The sequence below is a fragment of the Drosophila serrata genome, unplaced genomic scaffold, assembly GCF_035046125.1.
Source record: "Drosophila serrata isolate PLE 108 unplaced genomic scaffold, ASM3504612v1 contig_160, whole genome shotgun sequence".
Taxonomy (NCBI): domain Eukaryota; kingdom Metazoa; phylum Arthropoda; class Insecta; order Diptera; family Drosophilidae; genus Drosophila; species Drosophila serrata.
Genome location: NW_028257058.1, coordinates 1,035,493 through 1,056,704, shown reverse-complemented (window position 1 = coordinate 1,056,704; position 21,212 = coordinate 1,035,493). Strand labels below are relative to the sequence as shown.

Below are 21,212 nucleotides of genomic sequence, written 5' to 3'. Positions count from 1 at the left end.
CTATTTATTGTTGTAGCAATTTGATGCCAAAGTTTTAATTTTCATTTGTTCTTTCATTAATTCTGTTCCACGTCATTTTATTATATAGTACCATTTATTTAACTCAATTTTTTTCAAAACGTTCAATATAATTTTTAATTTTATTATTGAGTGTGAATAGACAAATTTTATCACTTTGTTTCTTTCTAAGCTTACCAAATATTTTGCACATTTATGAACTTTCAATTAAACGCAGTTCTTCGCGTTATTCTTTTGGGAGCTGATACGAAACCAATGCATGATGAAACATAAGTATATATAAGAGAAAAATTATGTGTACCCAAAACAAAACTATCGCTATTAAAACAGGAGAAATATAGAAAACAAATCGTGCTTATATAGAAATTTTTGTGAGGTACTTGGTAAACCATAAAACATATCGTAATAGTCTATATTTTGAATTGCAGAATCAGCTAAAAAAATAAACAACTTGCCGGTCCATTAAATTCAGAGCAACCATGATTGATCCCAGTTCAAGCGAAGAGGAGGGCGATGATGATTCTATTACTAATGTGTCGTCTAATAAGGGACGCCATCATGTCCAGCCGTCCAATAAGAGTGGCCCTGGCAACGCAGTTTCCATACCACTTTCTTGTCTGGGCTCTAATATACCAACGTCTAACTCTAATGGGGACCTAACTGGAAACCTTAGAAACTTAGCGAATACGAATACAACGCCTGTCAGCAATCGGGTTGATGCTAGCCAAAATAGTGTTGCGGGTGGTGGGGTTTGCGCTAACAAGAATCAAGATCAAATACAAGGTACTAATAGAGTTGATGGAGGCGGTCTTGAGGTGCCCAACAATGGAATTCCCAGGTAAGGTTACAGATAATTATATATATTTTTTTTAAATCATAGAGATGCGAATAAAACCTATTTTATTTTAGTGGCATTTCGCAAGAAACTCTGAATCAAAGTATTGGTTCCTCAAGGGCTAATTCGCTGCCGCGTCCATTGTCGCCTTCGCCTTCTCTAACCAGCGAAAAGCAAGAAACTGGGGATCCACATGTAAGTAATTTTACCCTTAAGCCACAAAAGTGCCTTAAAGTATTTATTTCTGTTGTTTAAAGTTATTGGTGGAAACTGACATTAAATTTATTTCGATAACATAACAAAGAATTATATAAAAAAAAAAAAATACGATTACCTAAAAACTGATGTGTTCCAAATGGCTCCATATCCATACGTAAATCCTACCTATATATACCTCTACTAATCATATTTCACCTAAACATATATGTGACTTTTTTAGGACAAGCATGAACGTGAAGAAGATGAACGCAAACGACGAATTCAGCTTTATGTGTTTGTTTCACGCTGTATTTCATATCCATTTAATGCTAAACAGCCCACAGATATGACAAAACGACAGACAAAAATAACCAAACAGCAATTGGAAATAATTACTCAGCGATTTCAGGTAAAAATCGTGTCTGATCGAAAACAATTTTTTGTAAATCACAAAGTGGTACATTCTTAAGGACATAAGCATTTTGATTTCCATAACTAATATTAAAATCTTTATTCGATCGACAGGCCTTTCTTAAAGGCGAAACACAAATAATGGCTGACGAAGCCTTCCAAAATGCCGTTCAAAGCTATCATGATGTGTTTTTAAAATCGGAGCGTGTTCTGAAGATGGTTCAGTCGGGTGCCTCATCGCAACATGATTTTCGTGAAGTCTTTCGAAATAATATTGAGAAAAGGGTGCGATCCCTGCCAGAGATCGATGGGTTAAGTAAGGAGACAGTTTTAACCTCTTGGATGGCGAAATTCGATATAATACTAAAGGGCAGCGGTGAGGAGGACTCAAAGCGACCGTCACGTATGCAACAATCGTTAAATAGTGAACTAATACTATCCAAAGAGCAACTCTATGATATGTTTCAACAAATATTATCGGTGAAGAAATTTGAACATCAAATTTTGTACAACGCGCTAATGGTGAGTAATTTATACTAAATTTTTTTAACTTTGGAAATAGTCAAAACTTGGAATGAGTAAATTTTTAAGATAATTAATAATAATAATTTATTAATCACGAAAACTTAAAATTGTGTCAACATATATTTGATATCTAAGTTATAAAGTTTTAAAAGTTTTAGTAGTAATAAAAATTATAGTTATTTCGAAATTTAAAAATAATGAAATAAATTATATAGTTGGACTCGGCGGATGAGCAGGCCGCTGCCATAAGACGCGAATTGGATGGACGAATGCAGCGTGTGGGCGAAATGGAAAAAAATCGCAAGCTAATGCCAAAATTTGTATTAAAAGAAATGGAATCTCTATATATTGAGGAATTGAAATCGTCTATAAATTTGCTGATGGCGAATTTGGAATCTCTGCCAGTTTCGAAAGGAAATATGGATAGTAAATACGGACTTCAGAAACTAAAGCGATATAATCACAGGTTATTATTTTTCACTTTCCAATAGAAAGAAATGCTAAACAAAGTATTTTGTTTTTCCAACACTTGCTTCTCCTGTATTGGTATCTTCAGTACTCCGTCGTTTTTGTAAGTTTTTAAATACTTTTTTATTTTTAATATACTAGTCATAATTATATGGTAAGTATTCGCGATTTATAACAGATTTTATGCAAGGTACACAAAATAAACCTCTTAACTTGTAAAAGCTAGTTATATATAAAAAAAAGTCTTTCTTTCATGCTACTATATATATTAATTTATGTAATTTATTAACATTTTTTTCCTTATTACAATCAAAAAGAAAATTAATACTACGTTCGCATGGCTCATTGTCTAAGCTGGAAGGCGACTCTGAGGATGGTTCAACACAGCTAACAAAATTAGATGTAGTTCTGACATTTCAATTGGAGGTTATTGTTATGGAAGTAAAAGGTCTTAAATCTCTAGCACCAAATCGCATAGTTTACTGCACAATGGAAGTGGAAAATGGCGAAAAATTACAAACGGATCAAGCGGAGGCATCGAAGCCCATGTAGGAATCGAGACATAATGCCTCCATTTATAATATTTTATATACTTTTATATTTATTTTTATTTAATATTTTATATATCTTAGGTGGGACACACAGGGCGATTTTACAACCACACATCCACTACCTGTTGTTAAAGTAAAACTTTATACGGAAAATCCGGGGATGTTAGCATTGGAGGATAAGGAACTAGGGAAAGTAACCTTAAAACCAACGCCTCTATCATCCAAAGTAAGTTATTACGATTCAACGGAAAGTATAACATAAATACTAGTTAAAATATATAAAAGAAAATAAAAACATACAATTTACCCTAGTCCCCTGAATGGCACCGAATGATTATACCGAAAAATCTCCCAGATCAAGATATACGTATAAAGATAGCTTGCCGACTCGATAAGCCTTTAAATATGAAGCATTGTGGGTAAGTACATAATAAATTATATATATATATATATGTATATACAAGCTGGCCGGGTGAACTTTGTCTCGCCCCAAATTGATGTTCTACCTGTCCGTTGGGTTAGATATTAGTAAGCGCAATTAAAAAAATAAAAAAAAAGGCGGGGAATTTAACTACCGGCGTGCTGCCTGATTACTTTCTTGCATTTGTACTAAGTGGGTTAGTGTTTAGGTCTTTAGTTTGGGATGAGTACCAACGTAAGAGATTAGTGTGTACAAATAATTATAATTTGCACATAAGACTCTAAAAGGCTCATGCAATTCAAAGCAGGTTCTACAGTGGCGCAATACTAAGGATATATAGGATCTATTGTAGTATTTCTTCTTGGTACGTGGAATAGGACTAACTCAACAAGTCAGCACTTTCCACATCACCATTGATAAGGTTGTGGATAACGTTTATGCCTAGCACAGTTCAACGGTTAGATAAGGAAGGTAAGTTAATTAGGAGTCTATTAGAATAGAAAGGTAATCTTTGGTAATAATTTGAACCGCGTAAAGCCAAAAGAAAAAAAGTTCTTTTTAACCAATTCGATGTCTTTATTATGGAAGCCGTACTGAGGGTTTCAAAGGCAGGATCCATATTCTAAGATAGGATGAACTAAAGAAATATATAAAGATTTAGTAACAAAGGGGTCATTGAATTCCTTTGACCACCATTTAATAAATCCAAGCACACTCATGACTCTATTAACCATAGATGAAATATAATAATAAAGTCAAATTTAGGATCCAAGCGGACGCCCTAATCATCAACTAAATTTATTCTTTCCAAAGAGCTGAAAATAAGCGCATAAGTTTGCAAGCTTAGTCAAAACTTTGGGCAGGTCATTTATAAATAATGTAAACATTAAGGGACCCAAATGGCTCCCTTGCGGAACGCCAGAAGAAACCCCTACAACAGTAGATAAATTATTCTTAAAAAGGAGCTTTTGCGTCCTGCAATTCGGATAACTTGAGATTCAACTTAGAAGATATACTGGGAATCCAATTAAATCGAGTTTCCTAACGAGGAGAGAATGGTTAACAGAGTCAAATCCTTAACTAAAATCAGTAAAGATTACTTCTGTCTAAAAGTAATTATGGAAGCCCTTTATAATATAGGAAGAGAGCTCCAAAAGATTTGTTGTTGTTGCTCTTCGCTTAAAAACACCATGTTGACATGGGGACATAACTGATCGACAAAGGTGCTGCAAGTGAGGAGTAATTATGTTTTCGATAAGTTTTGGGATAGCCGACAACTTGGAGATTCCTCTATAATTGCTGGCATCCAATTTGCTAAATTTTTTATGGAGAGGAAAAATAAACGATTCCTTCCAAATAAGGGGAAAGTGGGAGGTTACTAAAGATAAGGTAAACAATTTCAGAAGGGGATAGCACAGGGCGTCAGCACAATACCTGAGCATACAGCCAAGAATTCCGTCGGGACCTGGAGAATAAACTGGCTTGACACGATGAAGATCGAAAAGAAAAGAGCTTTCGTTTAGGCTAGAATTGAAAATTAAGTTCGATTTGGGTATGGCGTAGGAAAAAGTCTGATTTGAATTCGAAGAGTTTGAATAAGTTGCGAAAATAGATCGGCTATTGCTTAATCATTATTTCCGGTAGTATTTTCAAATGAGAGCGAGGCTTACCTTTAGTGTTAACTAAATTATACAGTTCTTTTGGATACTTGGAGAACTGAACCTACAACGAGTTAAATAGTTTTTATAACACTGCGCGTTCAGCACGGTAAAGCTTGACCGAGCAGATAAATAAGAGGAAACAGCAGATTAAGAACTGATGATTTTAAATTTAGCGTACAGCCTACATTTTTATACCCTTGCAGGGTATTATAATTTCAGTCAGAAGTTTGCAACGTAGTGAAGGAGTAACCTCCGACCATATAAAGTATATATTTTGTAGATCAACATCAACATCCGAGTCGATCTAGCCATGCCCGTCTGTCCGTTTCTACGAAAACTAGTCTCTCAGTTTTAAAGCTATCTGAATGAAACTTTGTAGTTAGTCTTCTATTAAATTTTCTTTATCCCATTAGTGTTGCGTCACTGTAGAACCTCCTTTGAACTGCATGAACCTTTTAGAGTGTTATGTGTAAATTATAATGATTTGTACACACTAATCTCTAACGTAGATACCATATATCTGCCATAGGAATGAGCGGGCAATTTTTACAAACAAAAACTATAACATTTTCAGTTTTGAACAGAATTTGATCAAATTTGAGATATAGCCATTTTATATTATTCTACAATTTTGTGTAAAAGTTTATGAAAATCGGACTACTATGTTATATAGCTCCCATAGAAATGATCGTTAGATATTGAGGAAAAATGCAAATCTGTAAATGTAAAAGTGTAAATATAATATGTATGTGTGAATGTTTTTTTAACATAAATATATATATATTTTGTATTGATTCCTAGTCATCGAAGTTCTATCTGCAAGGTAGGTAGCTTCCTTTCTTGTTTATTTTTAAGGCGGCACAATTCTTTAGTAAACCATTGGAGCTTATTTGATATAGGCGGATAGTATAACGGAACACATTCAGTAAAAAATGGGTTTATGGAATTGGAAAAAGTATCCACGGCAACTGACATGTATAGATCGAATAAATTGAACTCATATATTCGACGAACTCATGACAAACTCAAAGCTCGTCTTGCGAAAACAGAGAATTTTTTTTGGGCTGGATGGCCAAATAGCCTAAGAGATATTAATATCTCCTAGATCTACCAACTGGTCTCTATCCAAAAGTCTAGAGGAAACCATCTGGGCAGAGGAAAGGTGGTTCCAATGAATAGGAAGTTTCGACAATGGAGGTATGTAGGGGGGATACATTCGGGCACCGAATCTTTTTTAGTGCTCGATCTTGAACCTTGAGGGAAGCGCTGAGGTCGAAGGCTGTGCCGAGGGGGGATGCTGCTGGGAGCCCTTTGCGATTAGCTGAGATCCGCCTGATTGCCGCCCACCAATTGCGTTTTTTTCGCTTTGGAGACTCATTAAATAGCGTTTGGCTATTAAATTGTGCAAAAATCAATAATATGTCCTTAAAGCCGCTCTTGGTTTGCCGCATAAAAGACATCATCTCCTTTTCCGCCTCACGGCAGTCCTCCCAGAAGAGGCGCAGGGCGAAGTTTTTTCTCACATCGTCCTCTGTCTGATCTGCAACACTATTACACTTGAGGTGTATGATGTTGTCGCACAGCCAGCTGCTGTAAGGTAAGATCACCTGCATTGATATCGTTTTTGCAGGTTTTTGGCGAAACATACGATATTAAAGGACATTATTATGACTTACCACTGTACTTTAACGTTTGTAGATAAAAAGAGAGAGCGAGAGAGGTGCAGCGGCACAAAAGGAGCAGGAGAGTGCGGGAGTTAGCAAGCTAAGAGCGTTTAGCTGTCACGACGGCGCAAACAACAGCTAATCGGAGATGCAAAATATGCAAAGGCATTAGTAGCACAATTAAAAATCGAGAAATAAACTCAATAAAGTACACAGATTAGAATAGCATGCACACGCAAAGTGAAGGGGTTGTTATTGTAAAGAAAAGTAGACAATTTAATTTAACCTCGGTGGTTTTATGCAAAATATAACACAAATCGAGAGCGCAAGAAAAAAAACACGTCCGTTCATTTTGAAAGATGATCACCCCAGGGTGATGTAAAACTGAGAGAGCGATATATTAAACTATATTTTTTTAATTATTTTTCGGCGTAAAAATAAACAACAAACTAATGACCATGCGAAGAACAGCTATATTCAAGGTTGATTTCACTGACTTCCAACGATTGGCCTTGAGACTGTTTGATTGTTATCGAAAAGCCAACCGAACTGGGAACTGAATCAGCTTAAGTGGAAATGGTAGATCATTTGGAATTTATGGCATTGGTACTTTCTCTCCTTTGAATTTTCCCTCGTTGCTTGAATTACATTGTTCATTATTTCTTGACGGACAACCGCGTACCATTGCACATTGATTTAGATTCCACAGCATTATTATGATGAACAACATTAAGCTGTACATCAATCGGCGGATTTCATCAAGCGAGTTCAAAAACTGCGTAGGATACCCGTCAACGGATTTGAAAGAATTCAATTCTCCAGCGATTTAAATTTGAATGATGGAATTCAAACTATCGACGCAAAGAATAATCGGCAGGTTTTGGTAGTTCACTTATCCAATATTATAATTTTGGCCAATGCCGGAGAAAACTTTGTTGTTGAGTTCCGTCACAGCTGACGTGAATTCGCAATAATTTGCCGGGAAGGATATCAATCCAGCCGAATTGTTGGTTATTGTGCACGTTGGATATTCAAACGACAGAATATTGAAAGTCAGGTTCAATACGGAATATGCAGTTAGATGATGCAACACCCAACGCTATTTGTTATCTTGATAGAATAGTTGCCAGAATCAGAACACTTCACGTCTAAATTTCTTCTATAGTTTAGGTTAGGTTAAAGTGGTGAGGCTACGCTAGTAGCTTCCACTAGTGACCCGAGCTGGTTAACTCCGAAGTGACACGCCCTGATTTGGTTGAGCACTGGGGAGTGACACAGTAAATGCTCTAGTGTCTCCTGCTCTCTGGGTTCCTTGTAACTTCTGCAGTGTTTGTTTTAGGGTAGGCCCATCTTGCAGGCGTGCGTGCCTATTGGACAGTGGCCAGTGATAGTTGCCGTTATCCCTTTGATGTCTTTTTTACTCTTGGAGATCAGCTCCCCGGTCCGTCTCCCGTTTTAATTAGGCCAGCATAGCCTCGATTTTCTGTGCTCTGTCTTCCATGACCATTCCTTGCTGGCTAATAGTTCAAAATGGTTTTAAGTTTGAGTTCAGAGAGACTAGTGTGTCTGTTGTATTGAAGTTTTCCTCTGACCAGTTCCTGGCCAGCTCTTCCGCTTTCTCGTTTTCGGGAATGTCGGTATATCCTGGTACCCAGGCTATTTGTACCCTGTTGTCCTCTGCTAGTCTGTTTAGTGCCTCTTTCCTGTTGCGAGGGATTTGATGACCGCTTGGCTGTCTGAGTAGATCCTTACCTTTGTATTCCGGAGGTCTCGATTTAGTGCGGGTTCGACTGCTTTTAGTATTGCAATAACCTCCGCCTGGAACACTGTCGCTCACGATAGGAGGTGGAAGGACTCTTCTACTCCCCAGCCTTGAGACGGCGGTGTAGAGTGATACCCAATCTGGATCGGGTACCCTCCCTCTTCTCCATTCTTCTCTTGTTGGGTATATCGTGGTGTAAGTGTTGTCGGTTGTCAAATAATCAGTGTCGTTCGCCATTGGATAGCTCATCTCGTCTAGGAAATTGCAGTGTCCGGTGTCGTAGTTCTTCGAACTCTGGCTTGCCTTCGTACCGCACTTTGGGCTGCTGGTTTCCTGATGATGATATGTCATCCATGTTTATCAGCCAAAGCAGCGGAAACAGAACTCCTCCTCCTCCCTGAGGTGTGTCTCTCTTCACAAATCTTGTGTGATGAGCGCCACTCAGTTCGGCTGCTATCTGATGCCTTCTTCAACTCCAACCTTGTTGAGGGAGCTCAGGATGTTGTCTGCGTTTACGTTATTGAAGGCCCCCTTTATGTTTAAGAAGGTGGGCAAAGTGTAATTCTTGAAGAGCAGTGCCTTTTCTATGTATCGTACCACTTCATGAAGTTTTGTCTCTGTGGATCTGCCTTTCCTGTATGCATGCTGTGCGACGGAAAGGCTTTTCTCCGTTTTACTTTTGATGTGCATATCTAGTATCCGGCCTAATGTTTTCAAGGGGAATGAGGCCAGGCTAATCGACCTGTAATCCTTGCCATGGATATGTCCTTTTCTTCCTGGTATGGGTATGAAAACTTCTTTTGCTTCCTTCCACGGAAGTGCGATGTGCTTGGAAGAAAGCTTGTAGCCACCTACCCATGCATGGTTTTGTTTTTTGTAGAATTGCTGGTATAATTCCGCCCGGACCCGAACTTTTTTACTTGTCGAAGGAGTCGATCGCCCAATGGATCTTTTCCATAGTGACTATCTCGTACCCATGCTAATCTTAGCAACTCACTTTGCCAGAGACTTCCGTTGACTCGTCGTCGCACCTGATTACTCGGTGCCCTCTAACCATGTCTGAAAAGTCATTTGATAGTAATTTGCCTGTTACCATCTAAGACAGTCTGGTCTCGACCTCCCATTTCTCCATCAGCAGGCGCCCATCGTCATTGAGCTCGTCCAGCAGTGCCATGGCAAGGCTTTCTCTAGCCACCACACTGAATTCTTTCGCCGGTATGACTAAGGATGTCGCTCTCAAGGCCCCCTTCTCGTTCTTCGCTCTCTTCGGAGCGCTCTCGCTTGCTTCGCGCGGGCAAGAATGCTTCTGGGTGCTCCTTCTTATATCTTTCGAACTCCTCGACCACTGCCTGGAATCGAGCTTTGTCTATTTATCGCTTTATCTCTTTGGACAGCTTTGCCCTCCTCATTCTTCGCTATCTTTGCCAGAATTAACCGGGCCGGTATTCTGCCGCTCGTATTAGCCGTACCGTAGTACATTTAAAGGGGGTACCACGCGGAAGACCTTCTCCAAAGGGAAGGTCAATCAAATTGATTTTCACCTGCGAGTCGACTTGATGCATCTAGTGCCCAAGGAATATACAACAGCAAGGACTATACTGTTCTTGCCTTGGTCTGATGCACCCTTTCCCACCCCTTCTTTTTTAAAGTGCCGTTTCTGCAGGTCAAACCTGTTCATATTGGGACCGTGTTTGATTATTACGAACATTCATGTTAATGTATACGTTAACAGTAATTTGTCAGTAATTTGTCCAACCTTTTCAGAAACAAAAACATTCGCCAGCCAATTTCAAACAATTAAAAAAAATTCAAATCCAAATCTAAATCGGTCCACCCGTTATCAACTGACGTGAGAATACAAAAAATAAACCTTGTAGTAATTAGAAAAGTGTTCTGCAGTGCCGTTTGCAAAGGTGGGCACCATCAGAATCTGGGCCTGCCGCGTGAGCTTTGTCATATCATGTGTATAGGCACTGTAAAGCGTAAAACGTCAGTCAAACTACGCTACCGTACGGAAATCAGCCTTCCAAATGCTTGATAAATATCTCGAAGTGTGACCAACTTCAGACCGCATGTGCAGCTTACGCACGGTTATCAGATGTCCAAAAATTTGCTAAATGACAGTTTAGAGTATCGATACTAGATCGACTCGGCTGTTGATCCTGATAAGCAATATATATACTTTATATGGTCGGAGATGACTCTTCACTGCGTTAAAACTTCTGACTGAAATTATAATACCCTGCTAGGGTATTAAAATGTTTCGTATCTCAAGGTGATTTAGTGACGAGTGCAGACCACTCGCAAAAATAAATGAACAATATGGAATTAAATTACAGTCGAGTCCCGATAATTCGAAATGGCAAGGGATCACTTTTTTTACGAATTAGACGGGAATTCGATTTATCGAGATTTCTATTTAAAGGGGCTCAAAAATGAATGAGTCGAATAAACGGGGTTTTTACATTTCACATCTTGTTTACATATGTATTTAGCTTTATTAAAATTAAACAAACATAATAAATATGTACACTCGTTTGTGCGTTTTTTAAATTAAAGGAAAATTAAACAAAAAATTAACAAACAAAATTAAGCAGAAACATTAAATTATTAAAAACGAAAATTCAAGATTTAAAATAATTGGTAATTTTTGATTGCTTCGTGTTTTTTTCTTTTATTTTTTCCATTGCGTTTTCTAAACCTATTAGGTTGTCAAACACACTATTTGGCACATCATGAGTCAAAAAATAATGTTTAAGTTGAGGAATTAATGCTCTGGTTTGTAAATTATATAAAATTTCTTCTCCGTTCTGATGCCTGCAAAATTTAACGTCGCTTTAACTACAAAATATTTCGCATGGCATTACGATTTATAAGAGGTTTCGAAATAAAATTACAATTTATAAGAGGTTCAATATTCTTTGCGTTGCGCCAAATACTACGAATTAACGAGGGGACCAAAATGTATGGAGTTTTTACGAATTAACGAGATTTTTTCCAGGGGACAGAATTTTTTACGAATTATCGCGATTTTCGATTTAGCGGGGTATGAATTATCGGGATTCGACTGTACTTTATTTTTGTAGTTAAATTATCATTTAAGAGTTTATCCTGTACCGGTGAATTGGGACGGGACAATATTCGTCGGTTTCCCAGCTATAATTTTATAACTGAAAGTTTTTTTCTACTTTTTATCAGTCATCTTTATGCCATCGGTAAATCTGTTTGGAAGAAATGGAAAAGGCGGTATTTTGTCTTGGTTCAAGTATCACAATACACCTTTGCCATGTGTAATTATAAGGAGAAAAAATCTGAACCATCGGAGATGATGCAATTGGATGGATATACTGTAGACTACATAGAAGCTGCCAGTGGTGAGTACTACTTATTAGAAATATTCAAATTCTTGAAATGAGTGTCTTATTTGAAGATATATATTAAAATATTTGTTCTTTAATTAATTACTTACGGAGATAAGATTACAGGAAGTCATTAAAAGCTGAGATATTTACTAAGATTCATATTATTTAGCAAACCTGATGTTTGGAATTGATCTAAATGGGGGACGTTACTTCTTTAATGCTGTTCGTGAGGGAGATAGCATTTCATTTGCCTGCGACGATGAAAACGAGTGCAGCCTTTGGGTGATGGCAATGTACAGAGCAACAGGACAATCGCATAAACCAACGCCACCAATAACCCAGGATAAGAATTCAGCGTTATCAAAAATTCAAGGTGGTAAGTAGTATAAAACATTTTTAAGCTATTGAACCTATTAAATATTTTCATAAACCAATTAAGAAAAAATGACAAAACTAGTACAGAAGCAAAAAAAAAAAAAAAATGAATGAATGAATCTTCATTGTAAATATTCTTAAAGGGCGAATTTTTTTGTCAAATAGGATAAATATTTTTATTGACTATAGTTTTTTGTTTCATATTGTGTTTAATTCCTAGAATCTTCCTTTTTAAAGACTAACAATAAACAAGGAAATTCCACATTTTGTAATAAAGTCTCCCCTAATTAACGACCAATATTATAATAAAAAACTATTTTCATTAATTCACTTTTTTGTTCATTTTACGCGTGCATGCACTGTTCGGTGTTGTGTATAAATTGTATTTAATTTCAATATTACGTTTGTAAGGTTTTTGATGGCTTTATACTTTTTGCAATTCTAATTAAGATATTATCAAATTTTTATAAAATTAACACCAATAGCATTTGGGCGAGACTCCCACCGCACGGCCCTCGACTTAAAGAATTCTGAGATTGATTGTTATCTGGCCAAAATTACCGTGCGAAATGGACAAAAAGTTTAAAACATTTTTATAAATGCAAGGGACAAATAAATGTCCATAATTTAATTTAGTTTCAAAGTTCTTTTAAAATCTTTGACAGGAATAAAAAAATGGATATGGACTGGTAGTTTTAGAACGATGCGAGGATAGGTACATGTTTCGCTGAGCTTTTATGACTGATGGAATGAATTTTTAATATGTTGAAGAAGTATATATGGTACAGATTTATGAATATTTAAAACTTCATCGCTTCTTTAAAGAAAGCAAAACCGTGGTTTAGAGAGTTGTAAGGTTTTCGTCTGCTTGTGCAGGATGACTAAGCATTCGCAGGGTGCCCATGACGCGCTCTACACCAGATGCATGCTCATTCATACATTCAGCTCAGTTAGCTTGTTTATTCGTCCATCCTTCCATCCTGGTGGACAAGCAAATTTTTGTGCCGTAGTCGTGTTCTTGAGAAGTTTTTTTTTCTGGTGTCAAGCCTGGAGCAGGCACAGATGCAGACATCGTGGGATGTGGTTAAGTAATTTAGTTGTTTTATTTATTTTTTTTTTTTTATAGTAGCGAAAGCTGTTGCAGTAGTTGTAGGTTGTGTTTGTAGAAATTTGTAATTTTTGGCAAATTAGCATGCCTAAAATTTTTTTTTAATATTTCAGATTTTATGTTTCGCCTGTGTACGCTTTTATTTATGGCGTGTGTGGGTTTTTTATGTAAATTTGTTTTTTGTTTCATGCTCCTAGATTTCTCTGTTATCGGAAAATATTTTTTGGATGCATCTTTAAATAGGCTTTCTGTTAGGGAATGTTTAGTACTTCTAGGTTATTATCATATAATAACATCAATTGCCATTTTAATGTGTGTACTGGATTCCATGGATTGCACCAGTCTTTAACTTCCAGCTATTTAATAACGACTCTGTCAAATTTTACTAAACGCTAAACACGCTAAACGTTCAGTTCTCATTTGACATTTGTATAATATTTTCACTACTAAACAGCATATTACCAAAGAGTATGAATAATATATAAATAATATGAATAAATAAATATATCGTGTGGCGAGTTTCAGCGGCAGAACTCGTAATGTTTGATTCTAATTCGAATCTGGCGGTCCGAGACCTACATTGTCGCTTGGCCTAGTGGCTAAGGCATCGCACTACCAACCTTAGTTAGTCAATAGACTTCCTTTATTATACCCTTGCAGGGTATTATAATTTCAGTCAGAAGTTTGCAACGCAGTGAAGGAGGCACCTCCGACCATATAAAGTATATATATTCTTGATCAGGATCAACAGCCGAGTCGATCTAGCCATGTCCGTCTGTCCTTCTGTCCGTCTGTCCGTTTCTACGCAAAGTAGTCTCTCAGTTTTGAAGCTATCTGAATGAAACTAAAGGAAACTGAAGGCTAACTTCTATATACTCTCACTCGTATATATGTCGGAACGGGCCGGGGGTTATTCGGTGTATGTGTGTATCATATAAAGTAGATATATAGATATAGTAGATCGCCATCCTAATCTCGGTGATACAAGCCTTTCGCTTATAAAGTGGAAAGACTGGCCACGGATGTTAGAGGCCGGTACCCAGCATAGATTGCAGCAGTGCCTGAATGGCGGACTGGGCCACCATTTTGGACGTTATGCTCCTAAATATAGTGGGGCACCCACACCGGACCATGCTCAGTGTGCAAGTCAGGAGCTGTCACCGGAAGCCTTGGTTGGAATCGTTTGATATCTGCTGCCACAAGCAGCTTTGTTCAGACTTGGCGACGGTAACAGTGGCACCCTCTCCCGCAGAGGCCTCAAAGCGAGTATACAGACAAGCAAATTGAAATGCTTCCTGGACCTCTGCAGCTTTCGGACCACGACCAGTGGGGGAGCACCTACAAAGCCATAGTAAATCGTGCACAGTATAGATTGGACCAATTGAACTCATATATAAAATTATTCAGCCAAAGTCCGTCTTGCGAGACGGTCAGATATATTCTGTAAGTCAGACCCAATATTAAGAGTCACATCGAAAGTAGGATGATACGGATCTTCGGGCTGCGTCAGAGGCGCCACCCTTGCTAAACTGACTCTTGCAGGACCAGAGATGAAACAAAGATCGAGCAAGCGCTGTAACGAATTTTGGACATGCTTGACTTGAGACAGCGAAATGTCGAAATGAAATGCCAGCGATAGTCATGTTGCGTAGAAGTTAGGAGAGTATTGGTGGAATTATTTAATCACCAAAAATAGCACATAAAATAGCCTAGGACTACCAGCTGGTTTCTATCCAAAAGTCTATTGGAAACCATCTGAAAAGTTGAAAGGTGGTTTCAATAAATAGGAAGTTCCGACAATGGAGGTATGTAGGAGCAGGTAATTAAAATTGAGCTGCCATTGATAGGTTCAACATCGTTGCATTCCTCGAAAGTTATTAATTCTGACGTGAGCAACCGCTATAAGAACTCCACCCCCGCCCCAGATAGGGCGATCTTGCCGATATACTGTGAACACAGCTGGAAAAACTTCGGAGCTTAGAATCTCAGGCTTTAACTGTGAGCATTATAAACTGAGAAGCAAACGAAACGAAAGAGTTCATTAGGGACATTTATTTTAAAAGATGAAATAACCCTAGCGTAAGAAAATTTAAACTTTTTCACCTTAATCTTTATTTTACCGGCTCTGGTTTTGCCTTGTATAAAGGCGAAAACATCTTCCGTTTGTTTGATCAGGGGAGAGCCGCGAAACAAAAATTTGTCTCGTCGGTGGAACCGCTATAAGGGCTTTTGGAAAGGCAGGTTGGTTATCTGCCGTGCCATTGTCGCCCGGTATTCCGGGCCTTATAACTTGGACAGATATATCAGTGTTCACGGGACTTTGAGGGGTCAATATTTGAGACCCCCCAGGGGACAAAACGGAAATCACCGGCGGTGCGGGCACTCCCGCGACACATTCGGGTACCGAATCTTTCCTATCGCTCGATCTCGATCTGTGCTAAGGGAGGCTGCTGCTGAGAGACCGTTGCGGGTTGTTCGGGTCCGCCTACATGCTGCCCACCAAAAGCGGTTTTTTTGAGCCTCGGAGACTCATTTAATAGCGTAAGGCTATTTAATTGGGTGTCCAGCGCCAAGAACATTTCATGAGTTTTACAAAAAATCCCTGTAAAATGTTCATAAAACCGTCCTTTGTTTGCCGCATGAAAGACATAATCTCCCTTTCCACATCGCGACAGGCCTCGCAGCAGTAACGCAGGCCGATCTTTTTGTTCACATCGTCCATCGTCCGACCTACTCCACCAATACACTTGGCGTGCATAAAGTTTGTCGCACATCCAGCAGCCGATTGTAATGTCCCTTGCAGAAATAGCATTTTTGCTGGTTTAGCGAAACACACAATGTTAGCGGACATTATTAACACTTACCACTGTACTTGTACTTGAGAAAAAAAACATAATTCTAAAGATAAGAAGTGCAGGGGCACAGCAAGAGAGCGGGAGAGCGTGGGAGATAGAAAACCTAAAATGTTTAGCTGTCCCGACGGCGCAAAAGGAAAGCAACACGAAGAAGGCACAAAAAGGAATGCAAAATATGCTAAAGTTAACACTAGCGCAAGAAAAAAACACGTCCGTTCACTTGGAAAGATGAAAGATTATGATTCATATTGCTAAATTAGTATGTAAAATATTAGCGTTGTTTTGCGATACCTCGCCGATATTTTCAGCCAGATAGGGAACGACCCTAACAGGTCTGCGGCTGAATTCTTGAAAAGATGTCAATATTTTAATGATTAAAGTATAAAATGCTGGAAAAAAACAAGAAAACAGAGTTATTAGAGTTATATTAACTAACTGCATGCACAAAATACCTTTTGAAATCTTGATAACCATTGATGAAGGTCGAGAGTGAACTGGCAATCTTTTCAATTCATCCTATTTTAATTGCAACTCTCAGTCCAACAATTGATTGTAAATATTCAAATAATGGGTGGCCTGTATGCCTGGAATTCTATTATATTTTATTTTTTATTAGACGCAGACAAGGCGCGAAAACATGGAATGGAGGATTTTATAAGCACCGATCCCTGTACTTTTGACCATGCCGCACTTTTTAAAACCTTACAGAACCTAACTCTTGAGTATAGGCTTAACGATCCATATGCATCTTTGGTGAGTTTATCGATACCTTGGTTTTTTGGAAGTCATATAAACTACATATTACAAACCATAATTATTATTATAACTTTTCAGGGCTGGTTTAGTCCCGGACAAGTTTTTGTGTTAGATGAATATTGTGCCCGTTATGGGGTCCGTGGATGTTATCGTCATTTATGCTACCTTTCGGACTTACTAGATCGAGCCGAAAAGCAACATATGATTGATCCGACGCTAATACATTACTCATTTGCATTCTGTGCGAGTCATGTTCACGGAAATCGGTAAGATTGATTCATTTATGTATATGTTTTGGATATATATTTATTATTAGAATTATTTATTTTATCATAAATAATATTGAATCATAATTATATGTGTCCCAGGCCCGACGGTGTTGGCAGCATAACACATGAAGAAAAGGAAAAATTTTCGGAAATCAAAGAGCGTTTGCGTCAACTTCTGGAGTTTCAAATAACTAATTTTCGATATTGTTTCCCTTTCGGCCGCCCTGAAGGTGCGCTAAAAGCCACTTTATCTTTGTTGGAAAGAGTGCTTATGAAGGATATAGTGACACCGGTGCCACCTGAAGAAGTTCGATTAATGATCAAGAAAAGTTTAGAGACAGCAGCACTGGTAAATTATACACGCTTGTCGAATAAAGCCAAGATTGAAGGTAAGAATGTTATGTGTTTGATTTATTTGGCTTCATTTTTTTTTTAATTTTATTTTTATTGTATTATAATCGTCTATCACTTAATAGCGAACGGTAGTGTTTTTGTTTTGCGCTCCGAATTTTTGTGCTCATTTGTGTTAAACCACCGGGGTTGTTTTTTCATTATATATTATTAATTACATTTACCTTTTAGCTACCGCGCGTGCATGTGCTTTTATGTGTAGTTTATATATATTTAATACTACTTTTAGTTTTGTGCAGACGGTTTTCTTACTTTCCTTTTGTTCTCATCCCGTTTTTTTTTCCGCCCGCTTGAGTGTCATTTGCTTTTGGCTGCAGCTAAGTGGTTTGAAGCTCACGCTCTATTGTTCTCTTGCTCTCTCTCTCTCTTACTCTCCCGCTCTCCCGCATTTTTTTTATTGATTTGATAACGTGCACAGTGGTTTAAGGGTTTATGAAAATGTCTTTAATTATAGTCTGCGCCATTAAAAATTGCTGTAAAGGTGTTTCACCCGAGTCTCCATTGCTGGCTTTGCGACGCGGCAGTGCATGCAAAATGCATTGATGTTACGTTATTTTCCATTTATTTTATTTTCGTTATTTTATTATTTCCAGCAAAAAGGGATTGCATTATTGCTGTGAGGCCTTTAGATCGGTTGAGAGGGAAATGATTACCTTCGTGCGCCAGATCAGGAGCGGGGTCAGGATCCTGCCTTATCTCGGAACTGGTAGTGTCTAAAGATTTCACGGATATACAATCATTTCGAGGTAGTTTTATTTATATCTCTTGTTTGTATATCCCTCCATCATCTAAAGAGCCAACTTATTGGAAACACCGTTCGGCAATTCGGGCCGTTTCCAAAAGGCTTTCATATAGGGACCAACTAATGACTCTGGGGGACTTTAATATATCTGGAACGCGTTGGTTCTCTGGTCGTGTATCAAATGTCTTTCAGACTGCGGCATAGCATAACCTCATAGATGTTTTGCTTGATTTGTCCTTATCTCATGTTATCCATGTACATAATTCATTAAACCGCTTACTTGATCTGTGCTTCGTCTCTGATTCTGTAGGCGTAAACCTTAGTAGAGTTCCTCCATTGACGCAACCTGAAGATCCTTACCATCCAACTTTCGAAGTGACTATCAATACGGGTACTATCATAGGAATAAAACCTAATCGAAAAGCTGTCAAAGTCAGCTGTTTTCGAAAAGCTGACTAAGCTGAGTACTTTAATATCCGAATTTAATTGGTCCGACTTGTGATGTGCCCTGACATGACAACCGCCGTGGACATTTTTTACAGTGCCACAAACTCTTTCTTTTCGTTAAGTGTTCCGGTAGCCTATCGGTTGGTCTCAAATAAACCGCCTTGGTTCAACAAAGAGCTAACACGCCAAAAAAATGTAAAGTGTAAATTTTATAATAAATGTAAACCAACTGGTTACAACACTGTACTCCCTTTAGTTATCTAAGCGCTCGGTAGAACTTTAGCGTTTTTAACGCTCAGTGCTATAAAAATTATTTGACTCGTTGTGGTGTTCAGTTTTTGCAGAACCCAAAACAGTTTGATAACACTAAGCGTAAACCCAATCTAATCCATTCCTCGCTTACATATAATAATACCACCGCAAACTCTGACCAGATCATCGCCGATTTGTTTGCGGCGTTTTTTTAAAACAACATATTTTCCCTCTACCACTTCAAGTCAGATATATTCTTTTGCTAGGAGTTATCTTAGTGACAGCACTCAAAAGGTTCTGTTTAAAAATGTTGTATCCAATAGCCTCAGTGTCAGGTCTGGCGCCCCACAAGTTGGCCTTGTTCCATTGTCATTCACACTCTTTATCAATGACCTGCCGCAGATTCTAATAAAATCTACAGTACTTATGTATACTGATGACCTTCAATGCAGTACAGCTCTAAATGCAGGAGGCATTATTATTAAAAGGGGGTCGCAGGAATTCTATTCTCTTTATGTAACTAAGACTCTTTTTACTTCATTAGCTCGTCATTTATTGGAGTATGGAGTCAATAGTAGCAGCATTGAATCTGTCTAAAAGAACTTTTTGCTGTTTGCCCTCCGAAGCTTAACCTGGGATGCTGACCTAAGATTACCGTCTTACTCTAGTAGACTTCTCCTAATAATTTACATTCCCTAGCTAACCGTAGGACAATGCTTGGCGTCGTCTTTTTACACAAACTTATCCACGGGGACGTGGAGAGCCCCTATCTGCTTGGTCAGCTCAATTTCCATATTCCCCGACTAACATCTAGACCTTATTTTCCCTTAGTGGTAGGAGAGAGTTAGAAGTAAATTAACCCTCAAGGGTTTTATGTACCGATTACAATCTTTGAATATATTAATCGCATTGAAAGCCTTTCTAAATTAAAAACTTTTATACTTTTAGAATTAGCTCGTAATGTATCCTAATTTTCCTCGTTGTATTACCTATTTTCCTTTCCTCGCGTCTATTTATCGAACGTGCCTTACATTACACGGCTGCGTGTAAAAAAAAAAATTATGTTATTTCTTTTAAAGGTTTTATTATTTTACCTTTCCTGTATTCTTATAATAATAGTGATATTAAAAATAATTTTGTTTCGTTTGTTTTTGAAGGAAGTATTATTATTAAATGGAAAATTAACGAATCAATCAAAATATTTACTCATAGAAGATTTACGTGGCGAAATTATAGTACCAGCGCCAAAAAAACTGGAAGACCTAATACATTTGGCCGAACTATGCGTTGACTTGTTGCAACAAAACGAGGAACATTATGGAGAAGTAAGTATCACGCCAATTATAAGCCTACTATAATTTACCGCTTGCCTAATCTAAGCATATACAGGGTGCGCCATCTTTTGGTAACTGATGTTTTTCTTGAATAAGTTCCTTGCCCGATGACAAGTTATTGACCATTTTAAAAAATACAAAACATTAAAACATTAAACACCAAAACAAAGAGCTGACATTGTGCATTTTTATTAATCTTGCTTAACACGCTTTCCGAGCGAAAAAATCGTGGCAATCAATTGCCTTCATCTAAGGCAATTAAACGAATGTGGGTCTTTGGCCAAATCCACGCCCAAATGTAAACCACTCCTTCGTCAAAGTAATGAAGTCATTGTTGCCATTCGAGCCGTTGCTCATGACCATCAGAACACACAAATTTAAATAAAATGAATGATCTTTAACATTTGTAAAATAAATAAATTTGTTTTTCTTACTTAAAAAAACTTCAGATAACACAAGATGGCGCACCATGTACAATATCCGTGTATGAAATGTCTATATGTGTGTGGTCATTAAAAAATAAACCAATTTAAAACAAGAAAATAAGCTAAGTTCGGCACGCCGAAGTGTTTATACCCTTGCAGATTACAATTCGATCACTGGGAATTATATATATTATATATATATGTCAAAAAACAACATTTCAGTTACCTAAACATGTAATTACAGTTTTACAGTTTATAGTTACAGTTTTACGGTTACAGTTTTTTAGTTAAAGTTTTACATTCATAGTTTTGGTTTTTCTCTATGTCTAACGATCGTTTGTATGAAAGCTATATGGCAAACG

General features: G+C 37.7%; 1 protein-coding gene across 15 annotated transcripts in view; it reads left to right on the top strand.

The window, feature by feature from the left end:
* Cadps (calcium-dependent secretion activator 1) overlaps positions 1-21,212 on the top strand; it is a 60,978-nt gene that overhangs the window by 4,098 nt on the left and 35,668 nt on the right. For 8 of the 15 annotated variants that reach the window (XM_020954185.2, XM_020954183.2, XM_020954182.2 and 5 more), the window contains exons 2-16: positions 447-856; positions 928-1,048; positions 1,293-1,460; positions 1,577-1,984; positions 2,203-2,453; positions 2,544-2,558; positions 2,773-3,003; positions 3,088-3,232; positions 3,319-3,425; positions 11,713-11,888; positions 12,046-12,252; positions 16,831-16,967; positions 17,049-17,236; positions 17,339-17,628; positions 20,304-20,416. In XM_020954185.2, coding sequence (XP_020809844.2) covers positions 498-856; positions 928-1,048; positions 1,293-1,460; positions 1,577-1,984; positions 2,203-2,453; positions 2,544-2,558; positions 2,773-3,003; positions 3,088-3,232; positions 3,319-3,425; positions 11,713-11,888; positions 12,046-12,252; positions 16,831-16,967; positions 17,049-17,236; positions 17,339-17,628; positions 20,304-20,416 — 2,916 coding nt within the window. In that variant the 5' untranslated portion in view covers positions 447-497. The remainder of the gene's footprint in view (positions 1-446; positions 857-927; positions 1,049-1,292; positions 1,461-1,576; positions 1,985-2,202; positions 2,454-2,543; positions 2,559-2,772; positions 3,004-3,087; positions 3,233-3,318; positions 3,426-11,712; positions 11,889-12,045; positions 12,253-16,830; positions 16,968-17,048; positions 17,237-17,338; positions 17,629-20,303; positions 20,417-21,212) is intronic. The other 7 variants (XM_086826607.1, XM_086826605.1, XM_086826604.1 and 4 more) reach the window with 2 other exon arrangements.